The sequence below is a fragment of the Leptidea sinapis genome, chromosome 14, assembly GCF_905404315.1.
Source record: "Leptidea sinapis chromosome 14, ilLepSina1.1, whole genome shotgun sequence".
Classification (NCBI taxonomy): Eukaryota; Metazoa; Arthropoda; class Insecta; order Lepidoptera; family Pieridae; genus Leptidea; species Leptidea sinapis.
The window spans coordinates 1305358-1330683 of record NC_066278.1 but is presented as its reverse complement, the minus strand read 5'-3'; the positions used below and the strand labels follow the sequence as shown (position 1 = coordinate 1330683).

General features: G+C 34.5%; 1 protein-coding gene across 5 annotated transcripts in view; it reads right to left on the bottom strand.

Moving 5' to 3' along the window:
• The window catches only part of LOC126968057 (apoptosis-stimulating of p53 protein 2), a 395431-nt gene that overhangs the window by 146031 nt on the left and 224074 nt on the right, over positions 1–25326 (bottom strand). For 3 of the 5 annotated variants that reach the window (XM_050812854.1, XM_050812853.1, XM_050812855.1), the window contains exon 2: positions 23148–23586. The exons of the other annotated variants lie outside the window; for them this stretch is intronic. In XM_050812854.1, the coding sequence (XP_050668811.1) occupies positions 23148–23570 (423 nt within the window). In that variant the 5' untranslated portion in view covers positions 23571–23586. The remainder of the gene's footprint in view (positions 1–23147; positions 23587–25326) is intronic. 5 annotated transcript variants of the gene reach the window in all.

The window sequence follows — 25326 nt, the reverse complement described above, 5'->3', positions numbered from 1 at the left end:
GGTAATAGAGAGATGTCTATAGACAACAGACGCTTTGGCTGATCGAATGCCAATTGTGACTCTCGCTCCGATTTACCTTAACCAAATGTCACCAGGGACCCGCACAGTCGCAAGCATATTCATTACCAGTGGGAGGCTTCTTTACACAGGATGCCGGCTAGGTTATGGGTACCACAACGGCGCCTATTTCTGCCGTGAAGCAGTAATGTGTAAGTATAACTGTTTTTCGGTCTGAAGGGCGCCGTAGCTAGTGAAATTACTGGGCTCAGGGTGAGGAGCACAATTGTAGTGCAGCTCAGAGTTTTTAGGTTTTGAAGAATCGTATCAATTTCAGTTGAACGTCCTGCTCGTCTCGTCCCTTATTGGCATAAAAAAACCCACCAGTGCATATTCGCATCGCATAAAGTACTCGGTGTAACGCATTATTTCACCAAACGCCAAGCGGACACATACTTTAGCACCTCAGGAATGTCTGTCTATTGTTTCGCCATAACTAATTTTAATTTGTTAATATTATAAGTTTACCTACGCAGACGCACGTTATACAATGATAAAAATTGGCTACAAATATTTTTTATAAAAAGCAGATTTATGAAATTAAAACGGTATTAAATTAACATTAATTTTATCTTATTAAATGTACAAAACAAATTTGTTACGAAATTTAAAAGAATTGTTAAAAAACGTTTGTATGGGAAAGGTTATTATAGCATAAACGATTTTCTTAATGACACCACGGACTGGGAATAAAGCGACCACCCTCAGGCTCTTTAATTATAAATGTTTATTGTACGATATTACATTGTAATCCGTATTTTATATTAAAAAAAAAGCCCGCTGAGTTTCTTGCGCCCATTCTTCTCAGGTCTGAGGCAGTCTCTTTTGAATGGGTGGTAGTTTTTGATGTTCTATAAGTGATTTAAAATCTTATTTTGAATAAAAATATTTGAATTTGTATCTACAAACCTATTGCGGCCATTTAACATATTATATTCGTACAGAGTAAACGGAACAAAGCCGACGTCACGTTTAGCAGCAGCTATGTCACGCCACATACACGATACATTGAAGTTAATCAGAGATGATGGATGCGGCTAGAGGATTATAATTTACAATTCCGTTTGCAGAGCAGCGTTTGTTTGTTGATCCGTGTTGTGTTAATACGTGCTATTTGTACTGGAAAATAATATATTACACTAGCTGATCCGATAGACGCTGTTCTGTCAATAACAAAAAACTGTATGTGTACTTATATATGCAAGCAAGAAGTTATACTTCTTTAGCCTAACAAAGCAGAAATCCTTAAAATTATTTATTCCTCGTTTGTAGAAAGAACAATATTGTAAAAATCTTTCAATGATGGTTTTGATAATTAATTATTAAATAATGAATACGGCTGTATGATCTTGAACCCTTTGCCTATCCTAATAATGGACGAAGAAACCAAAAAAAAATAACGATGATACAAACGTCAGAAATTTTTAAAACCATCTTCAACCTGTTACTTTTGTGTGCGTGCGCATCTTGAAATTTCACTCTTATCATTTTTCAACTCTGATTTAAAAAAATCTCTTAAAATTTGGCAACGATCTTATTTTCACTTACAATCAAGTTTCAATCGTTTCATTAATTTTCTCTCAGAGTAGATAAGATAGTAAGTGATGATTTTTTGACACGAGCAATAATAAATATGTATCATTTTATAATTTTAACAACTTTTAAGACAATCCTACAGAAAAACCGAACCCAAGCCGCATACGAACTGATAATATGTAAAGCTATATATATAAGAGATTTCCACGTATATAGTCACTCATCACGATATCTCTGGAACCATGAGAGTAAAAGACTTGAAATTTGGTAGGAATATTCTTTTCGCCGAGTAGAGGTCAGCTAAGAACGGATTTTACGAAATTTCAAGTTTTTTTATTATGAACAGAACAACGTCTGTCGGGTGAGCTAGTACAAAATAAACGGAATTAAATTCAATTAGAAACTGTCAGTGAAGAACTCTCAAACAGTTTTCAATTTAGTAAGTAAGTTAGCAAAGTTTATATGAAGACGTATGCCAGTAATTATCTGGTAAGACTGTTAGTACTTTGCTAAAGTTAGAAATGTGCCTTTGCTCTTAGTCAAGATGTGCTTTAGTAGACGACTAAGCTAGTTTTTAGTCAAAGTATCAACAACAGTTTTAACTATAAGAATGATTTTTTTCAAATATTTAATAATAAACAATTTGTTATGGATTTTAAAGTGAACACAAATAAAATGTGAAAACAAAATTTATGTAGGTACGACGCGGGACTCGAACCCACGTTTGTGTATTTAATAATAAGTCATCAATATCCTGAACTTGATCCGCAGTATGGTTGTTTAGTAAATTTTGGAAATGAACAACCTACCCTTTAGGTAGGTACCTTCAAAAATCGTGGACAATATAAATTAATGGCTCGTTTTTGAAGTGAAAGTTTTTAGCGGCGTTGAGCACTTTTCTTGGAATGGGTATAAAATGTTAAACTCGCGTAAGAACACGTGACCTGATCGAAAATTCGTAAGGCAGTCGTTGAATTTATGAATGAAAATGGATTTTTCTGAGAGGGAAATTTTTTAATGTAATATAAATTGTAATTTTTGTCTACGATAGCGCAATAAATGAAAATTGTATTTAACCACATAAATACAAGTACTTTTATACTGATAAATAAAGCAATTCGTGCAAAGTTATTCCCTAACCATTCCAAACTATTCAAAAATACACAACGTTAATGTTCAAGTTTTCACTTCTGCCGGCACACCCGGAGTGCAACCCGTTATTTCTTCAAAATTTGAGTGTCCTACGAAAATGCAATTACTTATACTATTAAAATGAGTCACGGTAATACGCGGGTTAAGCTCGTATTTCAATAAGCTTAGAATAATATACTGTTGTTTTCTATATCATATTACAGCATGGTCTAAAGTTTGCGAATGATCATTAGTGCGTAATCTCAGAAGCACGGAGTCACGACTGTGCTACTTTTGCAAACAACCAGAGCAACATAACTTTGCAATGGGCGCTTTGCCTTGAGTCTTTATTCCGATAAGTATACTATTTGGCGGACTCAGAAGTCTCGGTGTCTAAATTAAAAAAATTTAGGATAGGATTTTAAATTAATTATTGAATCTCAAAAAATACCACCTATTTATTCGAAAATTTGGTTACAATTATTAAAATAGCATGAAGCGGCACACACATTGACACTCTATTTCTACTCTATTGTATCATTAAAAAATTAATTTATGTTACAGTAATCTTTACCACGTATACATTTTTTGGAAATTCTTGTGAATTTCGTAACACATTTGTTTTGTACATCTTCTGGGATCATGTTGTGAAACGTGTAATGTGTACAATTAAAGCATATACTTAATTCGGAACAGTGCGAAGTTTAAGTTTACGATTTAAAACATTTTTTAAGTGAACTTCCTTAGACAATTCTATTGAGCAGTCTTGGGCCAGGAATGTAATGTTTTAATTAGCTTTTTTTATGGAAAAGGAGGACAAACGAGCGTACGGGTCACCTGATGTTAAGTGATCAATGCCACCCACATTCTCTTGCAACACCAGAGGAATCACAGGAGCGTTGCCGGCCATTAAGGAAGGTGTATGCGCTTTTTTTAAGGTACCCATGTCGTATCGGAAGCTCATTCCACAGCTTTGTATTACGTGGAAAAAAGCTCCTTAAAACCACACTGTGGAGGACCGCCACACATCCAAATGGTGGGGATGATATCCTAATTTGTGGTGTGTCGTACGAAGGTGGAATTCAGCGGCAGGAATCAGGTGAAACAGTTCTTCGGAAACTTCGGAAACACACAATGAAGCGACGTCTCTACGTAACGCCAACTGATCCAGCCGTTCACAGAGCACTGGGTCCCCGACAATTCAAGCTGCTCTTCTATATCTTGGTCTAATTTATTCTTAATTGAACTTTATCTTAGCTATACATATCTTTTAAATGTATCTCTTATATGTAACTCCCCAATTCTCATAATTTAAATGCAAATTTACAATTCGAATGCAACAATTTTGATCAAAATACAATGCCTTTGTTACTAAGTAAAAAACAAACAAGAATTATATCAAGTTCGTTTAATTATCACCTGAACGTAAAGTTTCTGACCCCACGTTCAAACACAGATCATTAAACTTGCAAAGTCAGTGTGGTAAACTTGAAAACTTTCAAATTACAACTGGCAACCCTTTCGACGATGCGCCACTTAAATGTTCTCCACTAAGAAATGAATTGAATAACTTTTGTAACTCTTGGATCTAATAAAAGGCTCTTGATCAAATAACTATTAACCTTAATACAATTTTTTTAAAAGCACATAGGTCTATCATTTTATGAACTTATTCGGAAATAACAAATTAATTTCAACTTTCAAAAAATTGGTTAAAGTTTTCGTTTTAAGAACAGACTAAAAATAAACAATTAAATAAGTATATTCTATCTAGGTACGAGTTTTCACTACATTAGTACCATTCCACTTAATCGCTTTCCCTTTTGTGTCCCAACCACTATTCAATCTAGCCCATAGAGCGTTTTGCCAAAAACATTTTTGCATGTTATAGATATAGAACTCAAAATGCTAACTGCGAACCTTCATCACCGAAGAGGCACTTAAAAGAGAAGAAACAGAAGAAAATAGACGTGAGCACTGAAAGGTTCAAGAAGACAGATAAATAAAGAACTCGAGCGGATGATGGCCAATATAAGAAGGAAGAGAAATACAGCGATATGAACCGAAGTAAGAAGAGAAGAAGAACCGAGAGCACGTATGAAAGGAATAATGAAAGTGGACGAAGCGAAACTAGTATGTAAGTATCGTAGCAAGTGGAAAGAAGTGGTCTCTGCCTACCCCTACGGGGAAGAGGCGTGATCTTATGTATGTATGAACCGAAGTGCAGATGAGTGTAAGAATACTAAGTGAATCTGCAAATCAAACATCCATATTTCTATAGAATTACAAAAGAAAACGTAAAATATTTAAAATTAGACACAAATACTCATACAATGTAAGCAAAATAATGTATACTTATCAGTACATCTGAGTAGAATATCTTGTGTATTCAAATATTCACAACATATCTGAACAAGTTTCTTTTTGTTCTTGGAAGCTCCGTCGCAACGTGGACTAGCCCACTTCGACTATTACTTACCTGAAACAAAAAACATTCATATTGTATAAAAATGCTGAGTTTTATTCTTTCTTATGGAACGGGAGGACAGCTAGATTTGAATATGAAATAGGCTGCGTGAAAACGACTTGTAAATGAAAAGAAAAGTAATTAGATTCCACCGAAAGTCAGAATTGTCGAGACAGTCGTACGTTAGAGGGATAATTAGGCCAAAGTGAAAAATGGAGGCAATTACAATGATGCTGTACGGTCATTAAGTGACATAATTTATAAACGTAAACTAGAAGTTGGAATTTTTATTAAAATACGTAACAAACTGAAGCCAATTAGAAAATACTTTCGTAAGTTGTTTTTCTATAATTTGTCGTACTATCTATAAATTGTCTCTAAAATTTGAGCCATTTTGCTGCAGAGTTTTAACATCGGTAAGGTGTCCTTTTCCCAGTAAGGTTTTGTTTCTTCAAAGAAATATTTCTTCATGAAGGAGATGTACTTCATTTCAAACGACTTGATTTCTCCTTTAACTGTGAAAAGATTTTAATGATCATCTTTTTATAAGTAGGATGACATCTCAATATATCATATATTTAGATGCCTTCGCTATTTGTGAATGGATTTGAATTAGTAATCTTGTTATGAATATCCCACGTATCCAAAATTCACCAATTAACTTGCACCACGGCATGATTAAGTTCAGGGCCAATCAGAAAAAAATGTAACATCATTGGGTCCTTCGACCACAGATAGAAAATACGAATATTTTTATATTGGACAAGAATTTAATAAGCGTAACTAAACAATTATTTCACAGTACTGAAAATACATTAAAAACACGCCATGGTAAAGAATTGTATCTATATTGATAGATACAATAACTAAATGACTACTGACTACTGTTGCAAGTAACTGTCAAAGTTTAAGGCGCATATTACTTACTGTCTGTTTGACGCATTTTCATAAATCTTGGTGTGTTTGTGAATATTACATAATTGACAACTATCGACATCATTTATTCTGTTATCATTATTACTTAGCAGATAATCGTAGACAATCAATCTACATATCATTAAGCCATGCGCACTGTATTAGACTAATTACCCCGATTATTCAAATAGGGATACTATGTTATGTGTGTACAATTGAATAAACTGAACATCTCACAGACTGTTGCTATATTATGCTTTCCTGGTAGGAATGTTTTAAAATTTAAAAGTGTGTGTTTAAGACCACACGACGGCAGTTAATATAGAAGTATTTTTGTTCTAAATTCATAAGGAATTAAAATTATATAAAATATATTGTAGTTCAATTGTTATGCATCGGATAGAGACTTTGCATTTCTTACTTTCACCAAGAAAGGCTTGCTTGGTGAAAGTGAGTCACTTGCCGTCAGTACACTCGAGCTGAAGTTACTCGATTGAGTGTTACATAGCTAAACGTGAGGGCTAAGAGTCATTCAATACCTATACGATAGAGTAATATTGAAAACTTAGTGTTAAATTATTTTCGAAGTAATTTTGATGTCTTGATGATCTTGCTAACTCAAAAGCACTCTTCGGATGGTAGGACATATTACCAATATTTTTCTTAGTTATGAATTACGGATTGCAAGACAATAAAGTATAGAATACGTTTTAGTACAAAAAAAAATATTAGAATAATATGGCCAAACGTTAAGTGATATTTATAATAATAGATAATACTTTTACACAAATTATCTTGTCCCAAAGTAGGCATATCCTGTGCTATGGGTTGCAAGACAACGATATATTTAATATGATATACTTACTTAAACATACACAAATACATAAAAACATCCATGACTCGGAAACAAACATACATATTCATCATGTAAGTGTTTGCATCTACCGGGATTCGAACCCCGGGGCCTCTAGCTTAGTAGGTAGGGTCGCTAACCACTCGGCTATATAGGTCGTGTATAATGGGGTGTGGAATTATTTTTAAGATAATAAACAGGTAATTAAGTACAAGTAGCTAGGTACAATATTTTATCTGGTTTTTTTAATGAAAGAAGAGGACAAACGAGAATACTTGACTCGTATAGTCACATGATGGTATGTGATACTCCCATGGCCCGTGGCCCATCATCATCAGCCGGAAGACGTCCACTGCTGGACAAAGACTTCCCCCAAAGATCTCCACGACGACCGGTGCTGCGCTGCCCTCATCCAACGTATCCCGGCCATCTTGACCAGATCATCGGTTCTTCTGCGGAGCCTACGAAGACTGCATCTTCCGATACGCGGTCGCCAATCGATAATTTTACAGCCCCAATGGCCATCTGTGCGTCGAACTATGTTCTCTGCCCACAACCACTAAGTTTCGCAATCATTTGGGCTATGTCAGTGACTCTAGTGGCCTTTTTATACAATCTAATTCTACTAACAATTATTGTTATTTTTGAAGTCGGTGTCCTCCCGCCATGGCCCCGCTCCCGCTTCCTCACGTCGCGCGTGCTACTCAAGCACATCGCACCTATAACTATGTTTGTAGTTACAAACCCACCGTGGCTGACACCGAATCCAAAAATAACAATAATTATACATATAACATAAAAAAACATACCGACGAATTGAGAACCTCCTCCTTTTTTGAAGTCGGTTAAAAACTGTCTCGTTCAGAACTTCTAAATTCTACACAAAAGCATTCTTATATTTTGTAATTCAATGATAAATTGACCCTCCAAGACTTTCTCGTTAGATAATGTGTGTTTTGGCGGTCATACATCACCGAATAATAATTTTATCGACACTTTCGTATGATTTATGATCAACATAGTTTACACAGAAAAATAGGCATTAATGCTGTAAGCATAGCATACAATATACGATATAACACGATAAGATTTATTAGAAAAATATACAAGTGAAGTTTTTAATGTTCTTTATACAGCTAAGTCCTTCTGCTGTGGTTAAACGGTAAAATAGGGTTCCTTACTATCATACTAATGTACTTTCCAAATGCTTTTATGTGAAAAACTATTGTTTGTAATTTGCTTCCTTGGTAGGTATTTATTATTAAAGACATAAAAAGGAATCTAAATAAAAAAATTATCATTCCATCATTTAATTTCTGTTTCATCATAATCATTTCATCTTTCATTATTGATTCTTTTTCGAATACTTTTTGACATCAATAAAGGCAAGAATCTTTTCCAGTATTCTTTTTCGCGCTCCTTTAAAAGACAATTCAATTTACTCAATATTGTACTATGCCAATTCAATTGTTATAAAATAACTATAATCCCGTCCCAGGCTGTCCCATCGATAGATATATTTCTGTTGAGTAGCAAGACTTGCAGAGGAGACATTTTTTAAATAATTCATTTAATTTTTTGATACGACATGGGTACCTTCAAAAAAAGCGCGTACACCTTCCTTAAAGGCCAGCAACGCTCCTGTGATTCCTCTGGTGTTGCAAGAGATTGTGAGCGGCGGTGATCACTTGACAGCAGGTGACCCATTCGCTCGTTTGTCCTCTTATTCCATAAAAAAAAACTTATAAACTTTCAACTAGCTAAAAACTATATGAGATAGAACTACAGACGCTCCCAGTTTGTTACCACTGGTACCACCATGGTATGGACTCTAAAAAGTATGTGAAGCTAGCATGTTGTTTCTGGTCTCACAGAAATCCGTTGGAGGCAAAATCAATTACCAAGAAATAAGCCATTTTCTCTCTAATATAAAAACAAACCTTAAATGCAAACTGAAGAAGATGAAGTAAATAGAAACTAGGAGATAATATTTTAATAAGCAGAGTCTGTTCTGTGGCGATATAAACTTCACTAAGAATATTTTAATTATAATAAACTAGTCTGTTTTTACCTAACGTTTAAATTAATATAGTTAATTTGTTTGTCCGTTGACTCTACATTCTTAAGTGGCAGACCTTGTCGTATTTCGTATATAGTATTTTCTTTGATTAACGCGAGTGTTTCACATTGAAATAATACACTTTTTTATGAAAATAAGAGACGAGAACGTTTAGCTGATGGTAACTTATACGCCTTGCCTATTACAATGCAGTGCCGCTCAGGATTCTTGAAAAAACCCAAAAATTTTGAGCGGTATTACAATTGTGCTCGTCACCGCGGGACATTAGATGTAAGGTCTCATTTGCCCAGTAATTTCACTAGCTACGGCGCCCTTCAGACCGAACCACTGTAATGTTTACACATTACTGCTTCACGGCAGAAATAGGAGTCGTTACCCATAATCTAGCCGGCATCCTGTGCATAGGATCCTCCTGTTTTTTGAAGGATTAAAACGCGTGTAATTGTAACTGTCTTTTTAAATTAAATTTTGCGTAAAAGTTACGTTCTCATTATTATTTTACTTAACCCATCGTTTTGTGACCTTTCCAGAGTACGCTTTCAGCAGGACTGCGGTTAACATAAGTCAATAAACTTCGTATAGACTGCTGCCTTTACTAATAACATCGCCACAGATCAAATGTATTCTTCAAACTTGCAAATTTCAATTGTGTTACAAATGATGCCACATTGTAAAACAAAATTAAAATAAATTGCAATCATTAATATTACAGTAGCGTGGACAGTGTTAAATAAAAAAGCCCCAAAAACCGTGTCAATGACACACCAACAGGTAATTTCCGATCGTGTTTGAAATGTTGCCAGGAATGAAATTAAACCGAATCTCTCGGAACGGGAGTCGCGTCCTCTAAAATTGAAAACAAACTCAATTACAACGAATGACAGTAAAGGCTTTTAAAGGTTTCCGTATTCATTTTTAACGCCTTCGTTTTATGTCTTCTTTATTATTTATGAAGACCTATATATATATTATATACATATATTTAATAATTTCACGAAGCCGACAATTTATAGACGTTCTACTATCTAATATATAAAATTCTCATGTCGCGGTGTTTGTAGTTAAACTCCTTCGAAACGGCTTGACCGATTCTCATGAAATTTTGAGTGCATATTGGGTAGGTCTGTGAATCGGACAACATCTATTTTTCATCCCACTAAATGTTAAAGGTCCAAGGGGACAATTTTTTTTTTTAATTTGTTTACATTTTTTTTAATTTGTTTGATTATGAGTCAGCATTAAAAAATACATACAACTTCAAATTTTCACCCATCTACGATCAACAGTTACTTTTGTATCGCGATTTTAATATCGTCAATACAACGTTTGCTGGGACAGCTAGTGACATATAAAAATATATTATTTAAAATATAATGATATTTCATATTAATTATAAATCTTATATTAGAATGTAACGGTGTTATTACTAAAAATAATTTAAACATGGCTTAGACACGTGTTTTGTTAGACAGTGATCTAACTATAACAACGTCAGCGACCTAACAATAACGACATCTAAAATGGTGTTTATCTTTCTCTATTACAAAACAGTGTTTAGCTTGTGTTTAACTAAAACATCGTTAAGCACAAAATAAACTGAAGTGTTCAGGAACAATTATTAAATGAACGGAACGCAATTTTTGATAGCTGTCATCTATCTGTCATCATATAATCTAAATCGTCCATATGATATGATCTATCCCTTAGACACACCTTAGACAAGCTTCGATTCGTATTTAAATATAAGTAATGTCTAAAAAATGTTGAACGCTAAACATCAGAACTGATTTGTAATAGAACATTTTTAAAACAATTGTTCAATACGTCATGTTTAACTTTTTCGTAAGAGCACAGTAAATGTTTCTATTTATTTATGTACCGCCAACAGAAGTTGTCTTCCGTGCTAAGGATACAAAAAAATACATTTGTAGGCAGTTCCAGCACGGAAATGAAGGCTAAAGTAAAAAAGTTAAATAAATTTAATAAACGTTATAAGAAATGAAAAAAATAAATCTTATATGCTAACTGTAAAATAATCATAATCTCCTCCCAGGTCCGATCGATAGATATTCCCCTGTTGAGTAAGAAGATTTACAGAAGAGCTATTTTTAATGCAATACACATAATCTGTTAAGCTTTCGACTAACTTAAACATTTTGAGATATAACCACAGATGAATAGACAGTAGAGTGTTAGTAGTAGGATCCCAGTTTTGTTACCATTGATACCACTTTAATATGGACTATAAAAAAGGATCTGAAGCTAGTATGTTCCTGGTTTCACAGAAGTCCATGGGAGGCCACATTAATTACCCAGGAATGAGCCATTTTCCCCCTAATATAGACATAAAAACAACCCTTAAATGCAAACCGAAGAAGAGCAAGTAAATAGAAAATAAACGTTATAAGAAATTAAAAAAATAAATCTGATATGCTAACTACAATCTAAATATATGACATATATTAACAGCTGTTGAGTCAAGAGGTTTAATTAATTTATCTTTTAATTTTGTTGGATTATCTTGGGTTTTGCACTGTTTTTTGTTATTTTAATGTGATTTCCGCCGCTACTGGGTTTATTTTAATGATGATTATTTTATCGAATATCATCTGATTCTCAATATTTATATGGAAACTCTAATTTTTTTATCCCTTCTTTATATATTCTTAATTACAACAAATTTGATATTTTATGTTATACTAATACTCTTATTAGTGATTTTCATTATTATTACACTAGAAATAAGGGATTGCTTGTAACTAATTCTAGAAGGCTTCATAAGATACATAATAGCTTTAAGGGTAAATGTATACTCTTTTATAAAAAGTCCCAGCCACTGTTCAGTCATTATCTATAAATAAATTTAAATGTTTTATTAAAAATGGCTCTGTCGTAAATCCTACTACTCCACAGCTGTATATCTAAGCGATCCGACAGTCTGGGATTAGATTATGATTATTTTATAGCAATAGCAATGACTGTACAATATTGTATACTTGATTAAAAAGAGCGCAAACAAATGCTGGGAGAGTTTCTTGCGCCGCTTCTCTCTCAGAGCGCCATGATAGTTTCTGAAGCGGTAGTAGTGTCTAGTATATTAGAAATGACACAAATTATTTAATTCTAGAAATAAGCAGGGTTCACTTGACGACAGGTCAGTCTCGTCAGAAACGATTTGAACTGAACTTTCTATCATACATGTACTGTTCCTTTATGATGCATGGACAAGATGGTATTTTATGATTTCCCTCGGGACTGACTGCAACTACGAATGAACACAAATTATAATACATTTATGCAGAGAATATTGCGTAACTTTATACTTGCACTCTTACATATTAATAATTTTTGAATATACCAAAACCTGTTAATCATGTGAAAGTCAAAAAAATCATTCAATAGTCGTCAATACGCGTTACCATTTAAATAATTTATAATAGCTAATAACACTTTTAACACCGAACTACAAACTATTAGAGAGTATATACCAGTGGGAGGCTCCTTTGCACAGGATGCCGGCTAGATTATGGGTACCAAAACGGCGCCTACTTCTGCCGTGAAGCAGTAATGTGAATGCATTACTGCGTTTCGGTCTGTAGGGCGCCGTAGCTAGTGAAATTACTGGGCAAATGAGACTTAACATCTTATGTCTCAAGGTGACGTGCGGTACTACAACTGTGCTGTAGAATTTTTGATTTTTTCAAGAATCCCAAGAGGCACTGCATTGTAATGGGCAGGGCGTATCAGCGGAATATCCTGCTCGTCTCGTCCCTTATTATCATAAAAAATATATAGTTTGTGTCTTTGAATGTTTGTTATTAATCACGCCAAAACGGCTGAATGGATCTCATTGAAATTTGACACACACACAGATTTTAACACTAAATGTTTTATTAATATAATGTCAACACAGACAAAAAAAGAAATTTTCAGACAAAGTTGCGGAAACAACTTGTGGCAATCTAGAGCCGTAAATTGTATTGCCATCGGTCTTTGATATTCCACCTTCGCACGACACGCCACAAGTTAGGATATCATCCTCACCATCTGGATGTGTGGCGGTCCTCCACAGTGCGGTTTTCAAGGAGCTTTCTTCCACGTACTACAAAGCTGTGGAATGAGCTTCCTTGTGCGGTGTTTCCGGGACCATACGACATGGGTACCTTCAAAAAAAGCGCGTACACCTTCCTTAAAGGCCGGCAACGCTCCTGTGATTTCTCTGGTGTTGCAAGAGATTGTGGGCGGCGGTGATCACTTAACAACAGGTGACCCGTACGCTCGTTTGTCCTCCTATTCCATAAACAAAAAAAATACGTTTGCAATCTATATAGATGACCCCAATAGCCCAGTGGTTAGTGACCCTGCCTACTGAGCTAAAGGTCCCGGGTTCGAATCTCGTAGGTGCAATAATTTATATGATGAATATGAATGTTTGTTTCCGACTCATGGATGTTTATATGCATTTATGTATGTTTAAGTTAGTATATTGTATTAAATATATCGTTGTCTTGTAACCCTTTTTAAAAATTATTATTATTATATCCGATTTACTTGAGAATTTTCTTTGAATAGCGTTTAAAGATTCCGTTACACAGATAGATATAAGCGAAGCTCATTTTAATGAAAGAAATAAGATTATTTTATTATCAGTTCCCACCATATTCATAGTATTCATTCATTCATTAATCAATAATGTTTTTATGTAAAACTTCGTCAGTCGAAATGTAGCAGGTGTGACTTTATGTGAACATTGACTCAAATCTCGGCGCGGCGAAAATTAAGTGTACGCTAGATCTTTTCCGTAAATACTCCTTCGTTTTAATATATCCTTGTTCGTCGTTTTATTTACTTTAAGTTAATTACATTGTATTGCAATTAATACATTTTATTTGCTTAACGCGAGTGACACATTAAAATAAAACACTTTTTGATGGATTAAAACGCGTGTAATGTATCTGTGTTTTTACATTAGATTTTGCGAAGTAGTGCAAAAAAAAAGATGACACTTTTCAGTAAATTTTGTCAAAAACCATCAGTCTACAGTAAATACCACCTCCGAGGCAATAAATGGCGCTAAAATTCATAATGACAACTGCGACAATTTGACAAATAAAATCTTGACTCATTTCTCTCTGTCAACGTGATCTGGAAAGTTCTCGAAACGTCGGATTAAATAAAATAATAATAATACAAAATGTAACTATTACGCAAATTCTAACTTATAGTACATTTTTTAAATAACAATAAACAAATAAAATTTGCTATAATTAATGCCATGTCTCTGAAATATTAAAACATTTCAAATCGCGTTACGCTACTGTACTGATCGTTCTGTATTGCGTTACGTTTCCGATGGAGTAGATGATGCTGTTTATCGCGAGGTGGGTCATCTGCGTTTTCCATCACATATAAAACTATGGTATTGGTCGATAGTTTAGCTTAGTTCTATATAGCTTCTAATGTATTTTATACTGTATCTTTTTATTCCTCTGAGATAACAATAGGCCAAATAACATAATGGGCGACGGTGTTCACTCAATATTTATATATACTAATATTATAAAGCTGCAGTGTTTGTTTGTTTGTTTGAACGCGCTAATCTCTGGTACTACTGGTCCGATTTGAATGATTCTTTCAGTGTTGGGTAGTCCATTTATCGAGGAAGGCTATAGGCTATGTTTTTTTTTTCAAAATTAGGGATCCGTAATAAAATTGCTATTTTGTAACACAAGGTGTAAAATCGAAAACCTATTTTTGCGTGCGCTGCAAAAGCTATTGACAATAGAACAAAATGATGTACAATATATATATATAGGCAATATTTTATTAGTTATAAAACTATCGCGTGAATTATACTTTATATGGCAAAACAACGTTTGCCGGGTCAGCTAGTATTTATATATATAGCCATATAGGCGCAGTGGTTAGTGACCTTGTCTATTGAGTTAGAGGTCCCGAGTTCGAATCTCGGGAGTTCATTCAAAAAGTTATGGGTACTTTAATCGGACGAAAATAATGTGTCTGATTCATAGAGCTAACCTGTACAAATGGATATTAAATTTTGTTTTTTATTTTAATCTATATATATATATATAGATATATATATATAATGAAAATGGTCTTTGTTTGAGGCTCAATCACGCTTAAACCACTGATCGTATCGACATGAAAACCACCATTTGATGCGAAATTTATCCTAGATAGTTCATGGCTACTTACTAAACCTACTTATTTTTTTTATTGTACTTATAATAAGATGAATAAAATTTAATTTATTTCCTTTTAAAATTCGCCCAGCGAAGCGGGCGGCAACGACTAGTTTTAATATAAAATGAAGTCGATTAGCTTCATTCGATTCTATTATATTATTAAGAGTTCGGAAACAGAACGGAAAACTCGAAAGAAACGTTAAGATATTAATATTAAAGATTCCAGGAGTCCAGACAATGTTCCAACATAATGCTTTTAGCGTGATTGATATCAAACAAGTCAAATTCTACTAAAACATTTCTCCTTAACAAGCTCGTATCTTTGCAGTTGAGAGCTATGAAATACACTATATGAGAAACTGCAACATTCTTTAATTTTTATTTTGAACAAACTTGTAGGTACGAGTATATCTTTAACAAAAATGTATCTATTACTTCTTAATCTAAATTATATGAATGAATTATATTATATGAATTCTACTTAATACAAATGATCTAGCTTTATGATTGTATGTATATATATACGTAAAACACGTAGCTTATACATGGTGGTCGAGAAGTTGAAGTTCAAAGCTAAAATTTGAAAGCCTCATGGTGATGAGTATCCGAATCACCCCTATGTATGTTCTACGATTTTGCGTAGTTTAGGAGATAATAATTTATTTCCCCTTTTATCCGCTTTTTTCACCTAATTGTGGTTTAGGACTTTTTTCAAATTTTTTTGAATATGTTGACCTGACCGCTTTTGTTAATATTCAAACAAACAGATAAATATCTATTCAGCATTTTTTTGGGTTCAGTATCGTTTTTTAGAACAATCGGCGTGTATTGTTTTTTAAAAATATAGTATAAATACAGTTTTTACTTTGCTTCCATTTTATTGATGCTGTGAAACGTCATTTCGGGGTCTAATACTATGGTCGCTAACTATAGACCTGATGAGAGAGCTCATGGTCACTCAGAGGGCAAAGGACAGGCTATGCTCGGAGTTTCCCTGCTAGATCGAATCAGAAATGAGGAGATCCGTAGGAGAACCAAAGCTACCGACATAGCCAACTGAAGTGGTAGTGGGCAGGGCCCATAGCTCGGATGGCAAACTCCTCGAATGGCGTACCTACCTACGTACCGGAAAACGCAGTGTTCGTAGACCCCCACAAGATGGACCGATGATCTGGTCAAGATCACCGGAATAGAATAATAATGACGTATAAATAAAAAAATTGTAATATTGACAACCAATTGTTAAGAACTATATGTTACCACGACTCATACAAATAAATAAATTTCAATTTAAGGCGCGGACTGACTAGGATTGTAAACTCTACAACCAACCGTACAATATTTGTGTTGATCATGTGGCTAAGCTGCAAACGGCCATTTATTTTACAGATTTTGCTTTTGTTTATTCAGCTGAAAATTCGGAGATTTTTGACTCCAAAGTTTATTTTTGGGAAGCAACTTCCAAATTTCTAATTTGATATTACAAATTATATATTTTTATTCTATTCGGTTCATATTTTTCTATAAGTCCTTTCTTTGAGCACTGTATTTTTTCGTCGGAATATTTTCATTAATATAATAATATCACACAAAATGTTTCACAAAATAAACTTATATTATTAAGAAACGAGACTATTCAGTTACCGAGAACTTTGGACGGTCGAGGTGGCCTATTGACTCGTAAAGCGTTGTTTCCGAAAGCGTTATTCAAAATGCTCTATATAAAGGCACGCTGTTCCTTTGAGCTAATAAAATTGTGGTTGAATCTGAGAATAATAATATTACTATGCTAAATTTCTCTACGTTTAAGGTTATAACGTTCAGAAATTCTATTATTTATGGTGCGAATATTATCCCAGTAATTAGCTTTTTAGAAAAAACACAATGAGTCCAAGCTCTAAAGGTTGATGCATACAGTTATTTATTTATTACTTTTTATGAAATAATTTATATTATTTAAACACGACTAATATATTGGATGCAGCACTTACTAATTTTTTATGTTTATTACAGCCATTGTAAAATACTCTATTTGCTTGAAATGAGCGGCCATTGAGTTTCTTATATGTTCTTCTCGCGAGCTCAATTTTTTACGAACATTTTTTTTTATGGAATAGGAGGACAAACCTTTAGCTCAGTAGGCAGGGTCACTAACCACTGGGCTATTGGGGTCGTCTATATAGATATTTATTTGAATATTTGCAAACGTATTTTTTTTTTATGGAATAGGAGGACAAACGAGCGTACGAGTCACCTGTTGTTAAGTGATCACCGCCGCCCACAATCTCTTGCAACACCAGAGGACTCACAGGAGCGTTGCCGGCCTTTAAGGAAGGTGTACGCGCTTTTTTTGAAGGTACCCATGTCGTATCGTCCCGGAAACGCACAAGGAAGCTCATTCCACAGCTTTGTAGTACGTGGAAGAAAGCTCCTTGAAAACCGCACTGTGGAGGACCGCCACACATCCAGATGGTGAGGATGATATCCTAACTTGTGGCGTGTCGTGCGAAGGTGGAATGCGGCGGCAGGAATCAGGTGAAATAGCTCTTCGGAACACTCCCCGTAATAAATGCACATATGGTAAATTCAGTAATTTAAAAAAAAAATATTTGTTGTGTCGATTCAAAAGTGCTTAGTTTAAGCCTAATTGAATAATGTTTATTTGACTTTGACTTTGAAAAAAGTCACTACCCTACGTCCGTACCTATATATAAAAGTATCAATGTTTGCAATAGGTACAATCGTTGTCTCTCACCATAGTGCACTAGGTCGTACTATACTTAATTGTTAACTGATAATGTGTTTATATTTTTTAACTGACTTCAAAAAGGAGGAGGAATATTAATAAAATACTACCTTTTGATAGGTTTGAAGTCGATGCCAAGCCAAATGTAAGAGCAGGTAAGGTACCTACACTCGCCAATCGTGACTTTGAGCGGGATTGCTTCGTCTACAACAAAACAACCCAAGCTGGCAGGCACCGACTTAAACCCTATCAATAGGTAGTATTTTACAAATATTAAATGTATTAGGTTCGCAGAAGACGTCCTGTTATTTAATAAAAAAAATAACGGGTTGCACACCGGGAGTGCCATTAACGTTGTGCATTTTTGAATATTTTGGAATGGTTAGAGAATAATTAAACACGAAATGCTTTATTTATCAGTATTCAAGTACTAGCATTTTTGTGGTTAAATACAATATTCATTTTTGCGCTATCGTACACAAGACACTCTTAGAAATATCAACTTTCATCTATAACTAACGACTGTCTTACGAATTCGCGATCAGGCCACGTGGCCTGCCGCGAGTTTAACATTTTATACCCATCCCAAAAAATAATCTTTTCACTTCAAAAATAATCTTTGATAGCAACTAAATACATTATTATATAAATAGTAATATTATACTATACTAGATTTTTATGGTATAAACTTGGAAACCAATATCTAAAGTAAAATACATTTCTATAACTATTCAGCAATTTCAAACTATTCTACGTAAAATTTCATACGTTCAAGCTACCGGCTAAATTCGTGGGCTCGAACAGCAAATTCCAGGGGAAACAGCTTCGAAAATCACATTTAAAGGAATTTCAACTTTATTCTTTGCGCATAGAGTTAGAAGTACAAAGCTTGAATGTGCAAACATCAGCTGTGGTTTATCCGCTACAGGAAATCCCTGTCATTTTACAAGTGTACGAAATTTACTGCTTGAGAATTAAGTGCAGAGTTATTTTCTTTGCAGCAAAGAGCAGTATTCTACTAATGTGATTAAAACTAATTTTAAATACGATTTATAGAAAATACAGAATAATCACATTTGGATATTACAATTTTTTTTTTATGAAAATAAGGGACGAGACGAGCACGACGGTAATTGATACGCCATTCCCATTACAATGCAGTGCCGCTCAGGATTATTGAAAATCCCAAAAATTCTGAGCGGCACTACAATTGCGCTCGTCACATTGAGACATAAGATTTAAGTCTCATTTACCCAGTTATTTCTCTAGCTACGGCGCCTTCAGATCGAAACACAGTTACGTTTACACATTACTGCTTCACGGCAGAAATAGGCACCGTTGTGGTACCCACATAAATGCAAATTCCTTTCGGGATGACTGTCTCCGCGTGCTACGTACGCTTGCAACGCTTCGGATATTGAGAGACTTATGCATCAATATTATGGCGGCAATATAAATAAATAAATTAACAGTCAGAATGTCAGTAGCGGTGATCACTTAACATCAGGTGCCTCAACGCTCGATTGTCCTCCTCTCTCAATAACATAGTAGATAGTGCACAAATAAAATTTGAAAAACAAAATTTTATGAACGATTCGGGACTCAAACCCACGATCTCCGGCGTTCCGTGCCGGTGCTCTAACCAACTGAGCTGACCGTTCGAGTGACGTATCGTCATAAAATCTTGTATGCTTTGTATGTATGGTTATCAACTGAAAGTAGATCCTGTAGATGAAGCCACAACCTGAGAGTTGAACAAAGCATACAAGATTTTATGACGATACGTCACTCGAACGGTTAGCTCGGTTGGTTGGAGAACCGGCACGGAACTCCGGAGATCGTTCGATTCCCGCATCGTTCATAAAATTTTATTTGTGTATTAATCCTAAAAGTGAGGGTTATCACTTTAAAAACATAACATATTGTTTAGATTTACAAGAGCGACATCTCAAGTCAATTTCCTAATATGCAAATATTGGGGTTGAGCAGGTTATCAACTGTAAAGTAGATCCTGTAGATGAAGCCACAACCTGAGAGTTGAACAAAGCACACAAGATTTTATGACGATACGTCATTCGAACGGTTAGCTGGATTGGTTAGAGAACCGGCACGGAACACCGGAGGTCGTGGGTTCGATTCCCGCATCGTTCATAAAATTTTATTTGTGCATTTATCCTACAAGTGAGGGTTATCACTTTAAAAACATAACAAATTGTTGAGAAGATAGTGCTTATGTCGTAACAAAATCTAATGCAATAATAATTAAATAGACAATATCTTAAAAGAAGAGGCGCGAGAATTAAGAACAATGTGGCCTTAATTAATATATTAACTTCATTATAAAACTTTAGAAATTTTAGTACTCGTAATAAAAGCAACAGATGTTACAAGTTTGTTTGACTCATTAGATATTAATGTGACTTCATAACAGAGTTCGTGTTTTATCTAATTATTTTCATAACTTAATAAATTTCAAAACATGAACACTACGAAATTCTTTTGTAATATAATGTTTAAACAGTATTTTTTTAACTTTTAAGCGAGAGAGCGTACTAAGACTTTGCTCAAACTTTACTTACTCAAAGCTTTTTTTTATGAAAATAGATAGATATTGATACGCCCTGTCCATTACAATGCAGTGCCGCTCAGGATTCTTCTAAAATCCAAAAATGCTGAACGGCACTACAATTGAGCTCGTCTCCTTGAGTCATAGGATGTTAAATCTCGTTTGCCCAGTAATTTCACTAGCTACGGCGCCCTTCAGACCATAACACAATAATGCTTACACATTCCTGCTTCACGGTAGCAAAAGGCGCCACTGTGGTACGCATAATCAAGCCTAATTCTTTTAATAACTGCAATAGTGATTAATATACAATCCGTTAAGATTTCCTTTGTCTTATTATAGCTGGTTTGTTAGATACGGACAGACAAACGGTCTCAGCAATATACCTAGCAATACGTCTATATATGGATGTGTGGCGGTCCTCCACAGTGCGGTTTTCAAGGAGCTTTCTTCCACGTACTACAAAGCTGTGGAATGAGCTTCCTTGTGCGGTGTTTCCGGCACGATATGACATGGGTTCCTTCAAAAAAGCGCGTACACCTTCCTTAAATGCCGGCAACGCTCCTGTGAATCCTCTGGTGTTGCAAGAGATTGTGGGCGGCGGTGATCACTTAACAACAGGTGACCCGTACGCTCGTTTGTCCTCCTATTCCATAAAAAAAATATATATACAAAACATTTACTATGACCTGTTTCCTCTGTGCAAAATATTCACTCGATATTTTTATGATCATACGGTAAAGTTTATCATACGATAATTATCTGCATACTAGAATTTTATGAGACGAGATTCAACTTTCAATACATCGTTTTTAATGGGTAACATCACCATAGTCGTTACTTTGATATGAGAGCGTTATTAAGTGATATATAATCTGTGTTGACCTTCCAGTGCTAATGTTTATAACTTGTAATGTAATCACCGGAGAGGCTTTAATATAGATATTTTATGTAGATCAGATCACAATTAATGGCTGTTATAATGGGAGGCATTAAATTGCACTGAGAGCAGAAAAAGTATTGTAACCTGGGTACGGTATATAATAAATTATTGTAATTTGGGTACGGTATATAATACATTATTGTAACCTGGGTACGGTATATAATAAATTATTGTAACCTGGGTAGGTATATAATAAATTATTGTAACCTGGGTAGGTATATATTAGCATTCCCCACTTATGGCGTGAAAACTGATACAAAACTAAACTGTTAATGCTTGAGTAGTTAGTTACAGTACTTTTGATTTTTTAATGCCTATTAGTAAAACACACTTGTAGCTTGTATCTACGAAGGCAGCACCTCCTGTGTTAAGATACTAAATATAAAGTTGAATAATAGGTTTTTTCTTCCCACCCTCATCGCCTGATTTGACAAATTTAAATTATTTTAAGGATTAAAAGCAGCATCAAAAGTACTTCATTATAATAAATTAAAAAGATATTGTTGTAAGACATATATTTAAAAAGATATTGTTTTGTCATCGGTACTTGATAAGAGCGAGAAAGTATCGTTTAAAAATTCTGATACGTATTTCACATACACATCTTTGTGGGCGTAAAAGCCTCCATAAAGAGGAATTTGAATAAATAAGTATTTAACAAGCACAGAGAAAAAATTGTGTGTGATTTACGAACTCCTATCCCCTCGAGATTTTAATCTGAATACTTGTGTCACCAAAATTCCCTTTCCAACGAAAACAGATAAATGGAAAGCAAGTCTATTTGACTTGAAACGCTCTGGGTCCAATTTAATATTTAACCCCTGAGATTCGTTCTCGTTTCGATTTGATCACTCAAGTCTTTTTGGTTTTAAGAAAAACATTGCCACAATTGAGAGTTAATTAGCAGACTGTAGAAAATAAAATGATATTGTTTCTTTGTGTTCATATACCTATTATTCTTTAATGGCTTCTTGCAGGTGTCTTGAAAGTTGACGTAAATATAAGATACCCCTTATATTATTTAACTTAGTATTTTCTTTAATTAACGCGAGTGTTTATTTTATTATTAGTTTAGTTAACCCGACGTTTCAAGACGTGTCCAGATCTCGTTTTCAGGGTGAAACGAGAGCTAAAATAATAACAAAAATTTAACTTTAACGCAAAAATCTAATGTAAAACCACAGTTACAATTACACGAGTATTAATCCTTTAAAAGTATTTTATTTAAATTATTTAACTTATACTTACTTATTATACTGCAAAGTCACTGCAATTTCCTTCTTTTCAAAATATTATTATAGTAAAAGACAAATAATCCCCTACTTTTCTACCCATTTCCCCCCTTATTCATAATGGTCCGCTAACTTTAAACAGCCGCTAAGGAGTGTTTTTTCTCATTCTGAATTAGGTCAATAAAAGAAGGCAGAGTGAGAATTAGCAATGCTTTAAGTTAGCAGACTATTATGAATAAGGGGGTTAATCTTTGACTGCTATTAGAGCTTTGGTAAATAATTCTTATAAAAAATCTGGCTCAAACGCAGAATATGATGTGGCAATTTACCCAAAATGGCTTTAATCAATATAAGTATATACAATTATTGTATTTAAACTAAAGGAATCTAAGAAAGATACTTAAAAACTTACCTTTTTAAGTCCACCCAGTTTGCAGGCTCGCTGCAATTTAGCCGCGCGGGACGTCGAAAGATAAACAATCGGAACCGCTTCCTCCGTCTCCAACTCAATATCAAAGTCATTAACCGCACCACAAAACTTATAGTCTTCTACACACTCATCCATATCCATCACTACATTATTTAACTCTTCTTTCACTTCACCCGTCACAGGATTTACGTAATAGTTGAATTTTATATCATCGAAACTATTTCTAGGCGAACCTTTATAAGATTTATCGCTTTCATCATCTGGATACGATATGGAGTAATTGTCGTGTACAGCACTTTGGACGTCGTTGTCACAATCTTCGATTGTTATTGATGGTGTTTTATCACTTGATGAATAGGAGTATGCACTCCATCTTAGTCCAGTCACAAATCTACCACACTCCATTATTTGATACTATGACCTGATAACAAAGTGGGCGTAAAGCGGATTGAGTTTCGTACAGTCATACACGGACGAGTAAAAAAGGAAGGACTCCGCGCCGTGATATTAGCAAGTGAAGCACCGTTATGCTAGGGTGTGTGCGGTTACGGGGGATACTAGTTACACAATTTTTTCTCCCTTAAATAATCATATATGGCCACAAATACTTATATAGTATCGTTTTTACACATTTTCACAACGCATGACGGCATTTTTCAAATATTTACTGAGACGCAAACTGATCTGTCACAGACGATGACAATTCTCATAATGATCGCCTATCGGCCTGTAATAGTGTAAGTGTGTGTGAGGGGCTATGTATTTACACGTTAATCGACTTGTTTTGGTGCTACACTGTTATGTAAGGTGACACGGAGTCCTTATTTTGTTACTAGTCCATGCAGTCATATTTGAATTTTATACAACGTGTCGCATGTTACTCAACGCTAATTTTAAATAAAACTAAAATTTAATAAACAAACAGACAAGTTTTCGAGTTGCCGCTCAAATGGGCGGGAAATTTATTGTATACATGCATATCTGGTGGTAACGCGGGAAAATTAAAAATAACAAAATATACTTTGCAGAATCTTGGCAAATTATATTACTAACAAGATTTTTTCTTAAGTTGACTGATTTAAACATGAAAATATTATCTATGTATTATAGTATGTATTACCAAATATTTCTATGAACATAAGTTTTAGTTGTCTGTGGCTCCAAAACAACTGTGATTTTTTTGACGACACTATAGTACAGTAAACAATGCTTTTTAGGCCATAGAGTATAGACTTCTTCAAAGACTCAATAATGTATGTATATTAGTGATCGTGGCTGCGTAATACAGATATAATTGAGAGATACCAGTGGGAGGCTCGCACAGGATGCCGGCTAGATTATTTCTGCCGTAAAACAGTAATGTGTAAACATTACTGTTTTTCGGTCTGAAGGGTGCCGTAGCTAGTGAAATTACTCGGCAAATGACACTTAACATCTTTTGTCTCAAGGTGATGAACGCAACTGTAGTGCCGCTCAGAATTATTGGGCTTTTCAATAATCCTGAGCGGCACTGCATTGAACCATCAGTCGAACGTTCTGCTCATCTCGTCCCGTATTAACAAAAAAGATAAAAGTAGAAAAGTAGAAAATATATTTCACATTCGAAATATCAAAGCAATACTTTAATTGGGGAATAAAGCTCTGTGATGCGTTCATGCATTTTCCGAGCGAGAATCATGTCGCGGACAAAGGCACGGTGTTGTAAACTTTAAAATTATACGAGAGAGTTGTTTATTTTAAATAATATCATTTGTGCATGCAGCGGAAGTTTTGCATATTCATCTCACTAGTTACATAAATTAAATGAGAGTCGTAAGCAAAATTCAAATAGGGCTAGTTTAAAACAGAACCTTGTGGGATAGCTTTCTTGAATACATAACTATACTAGCTGATCCAGTAAACGTTGTATCGCCATATAAAGTAATTAAAAAAAATTGTATAATTAAAATTTTTGGGGTATACAAAATAGATGAAAAAGACACCTACCAAATATATCGTACTACAATTATTGTATTCGATTGCCATCTTGCAACCCTATAGCGGTTTTGTGGATGAAACAGAATAATGTAAAAATGAAAAAGAAAAGAAGGGCGAAAATTTGAAGTTGTATGTATTTTTCAATGCTGAATAATAATAAAATAAAAAAATGTCACAAAAATAT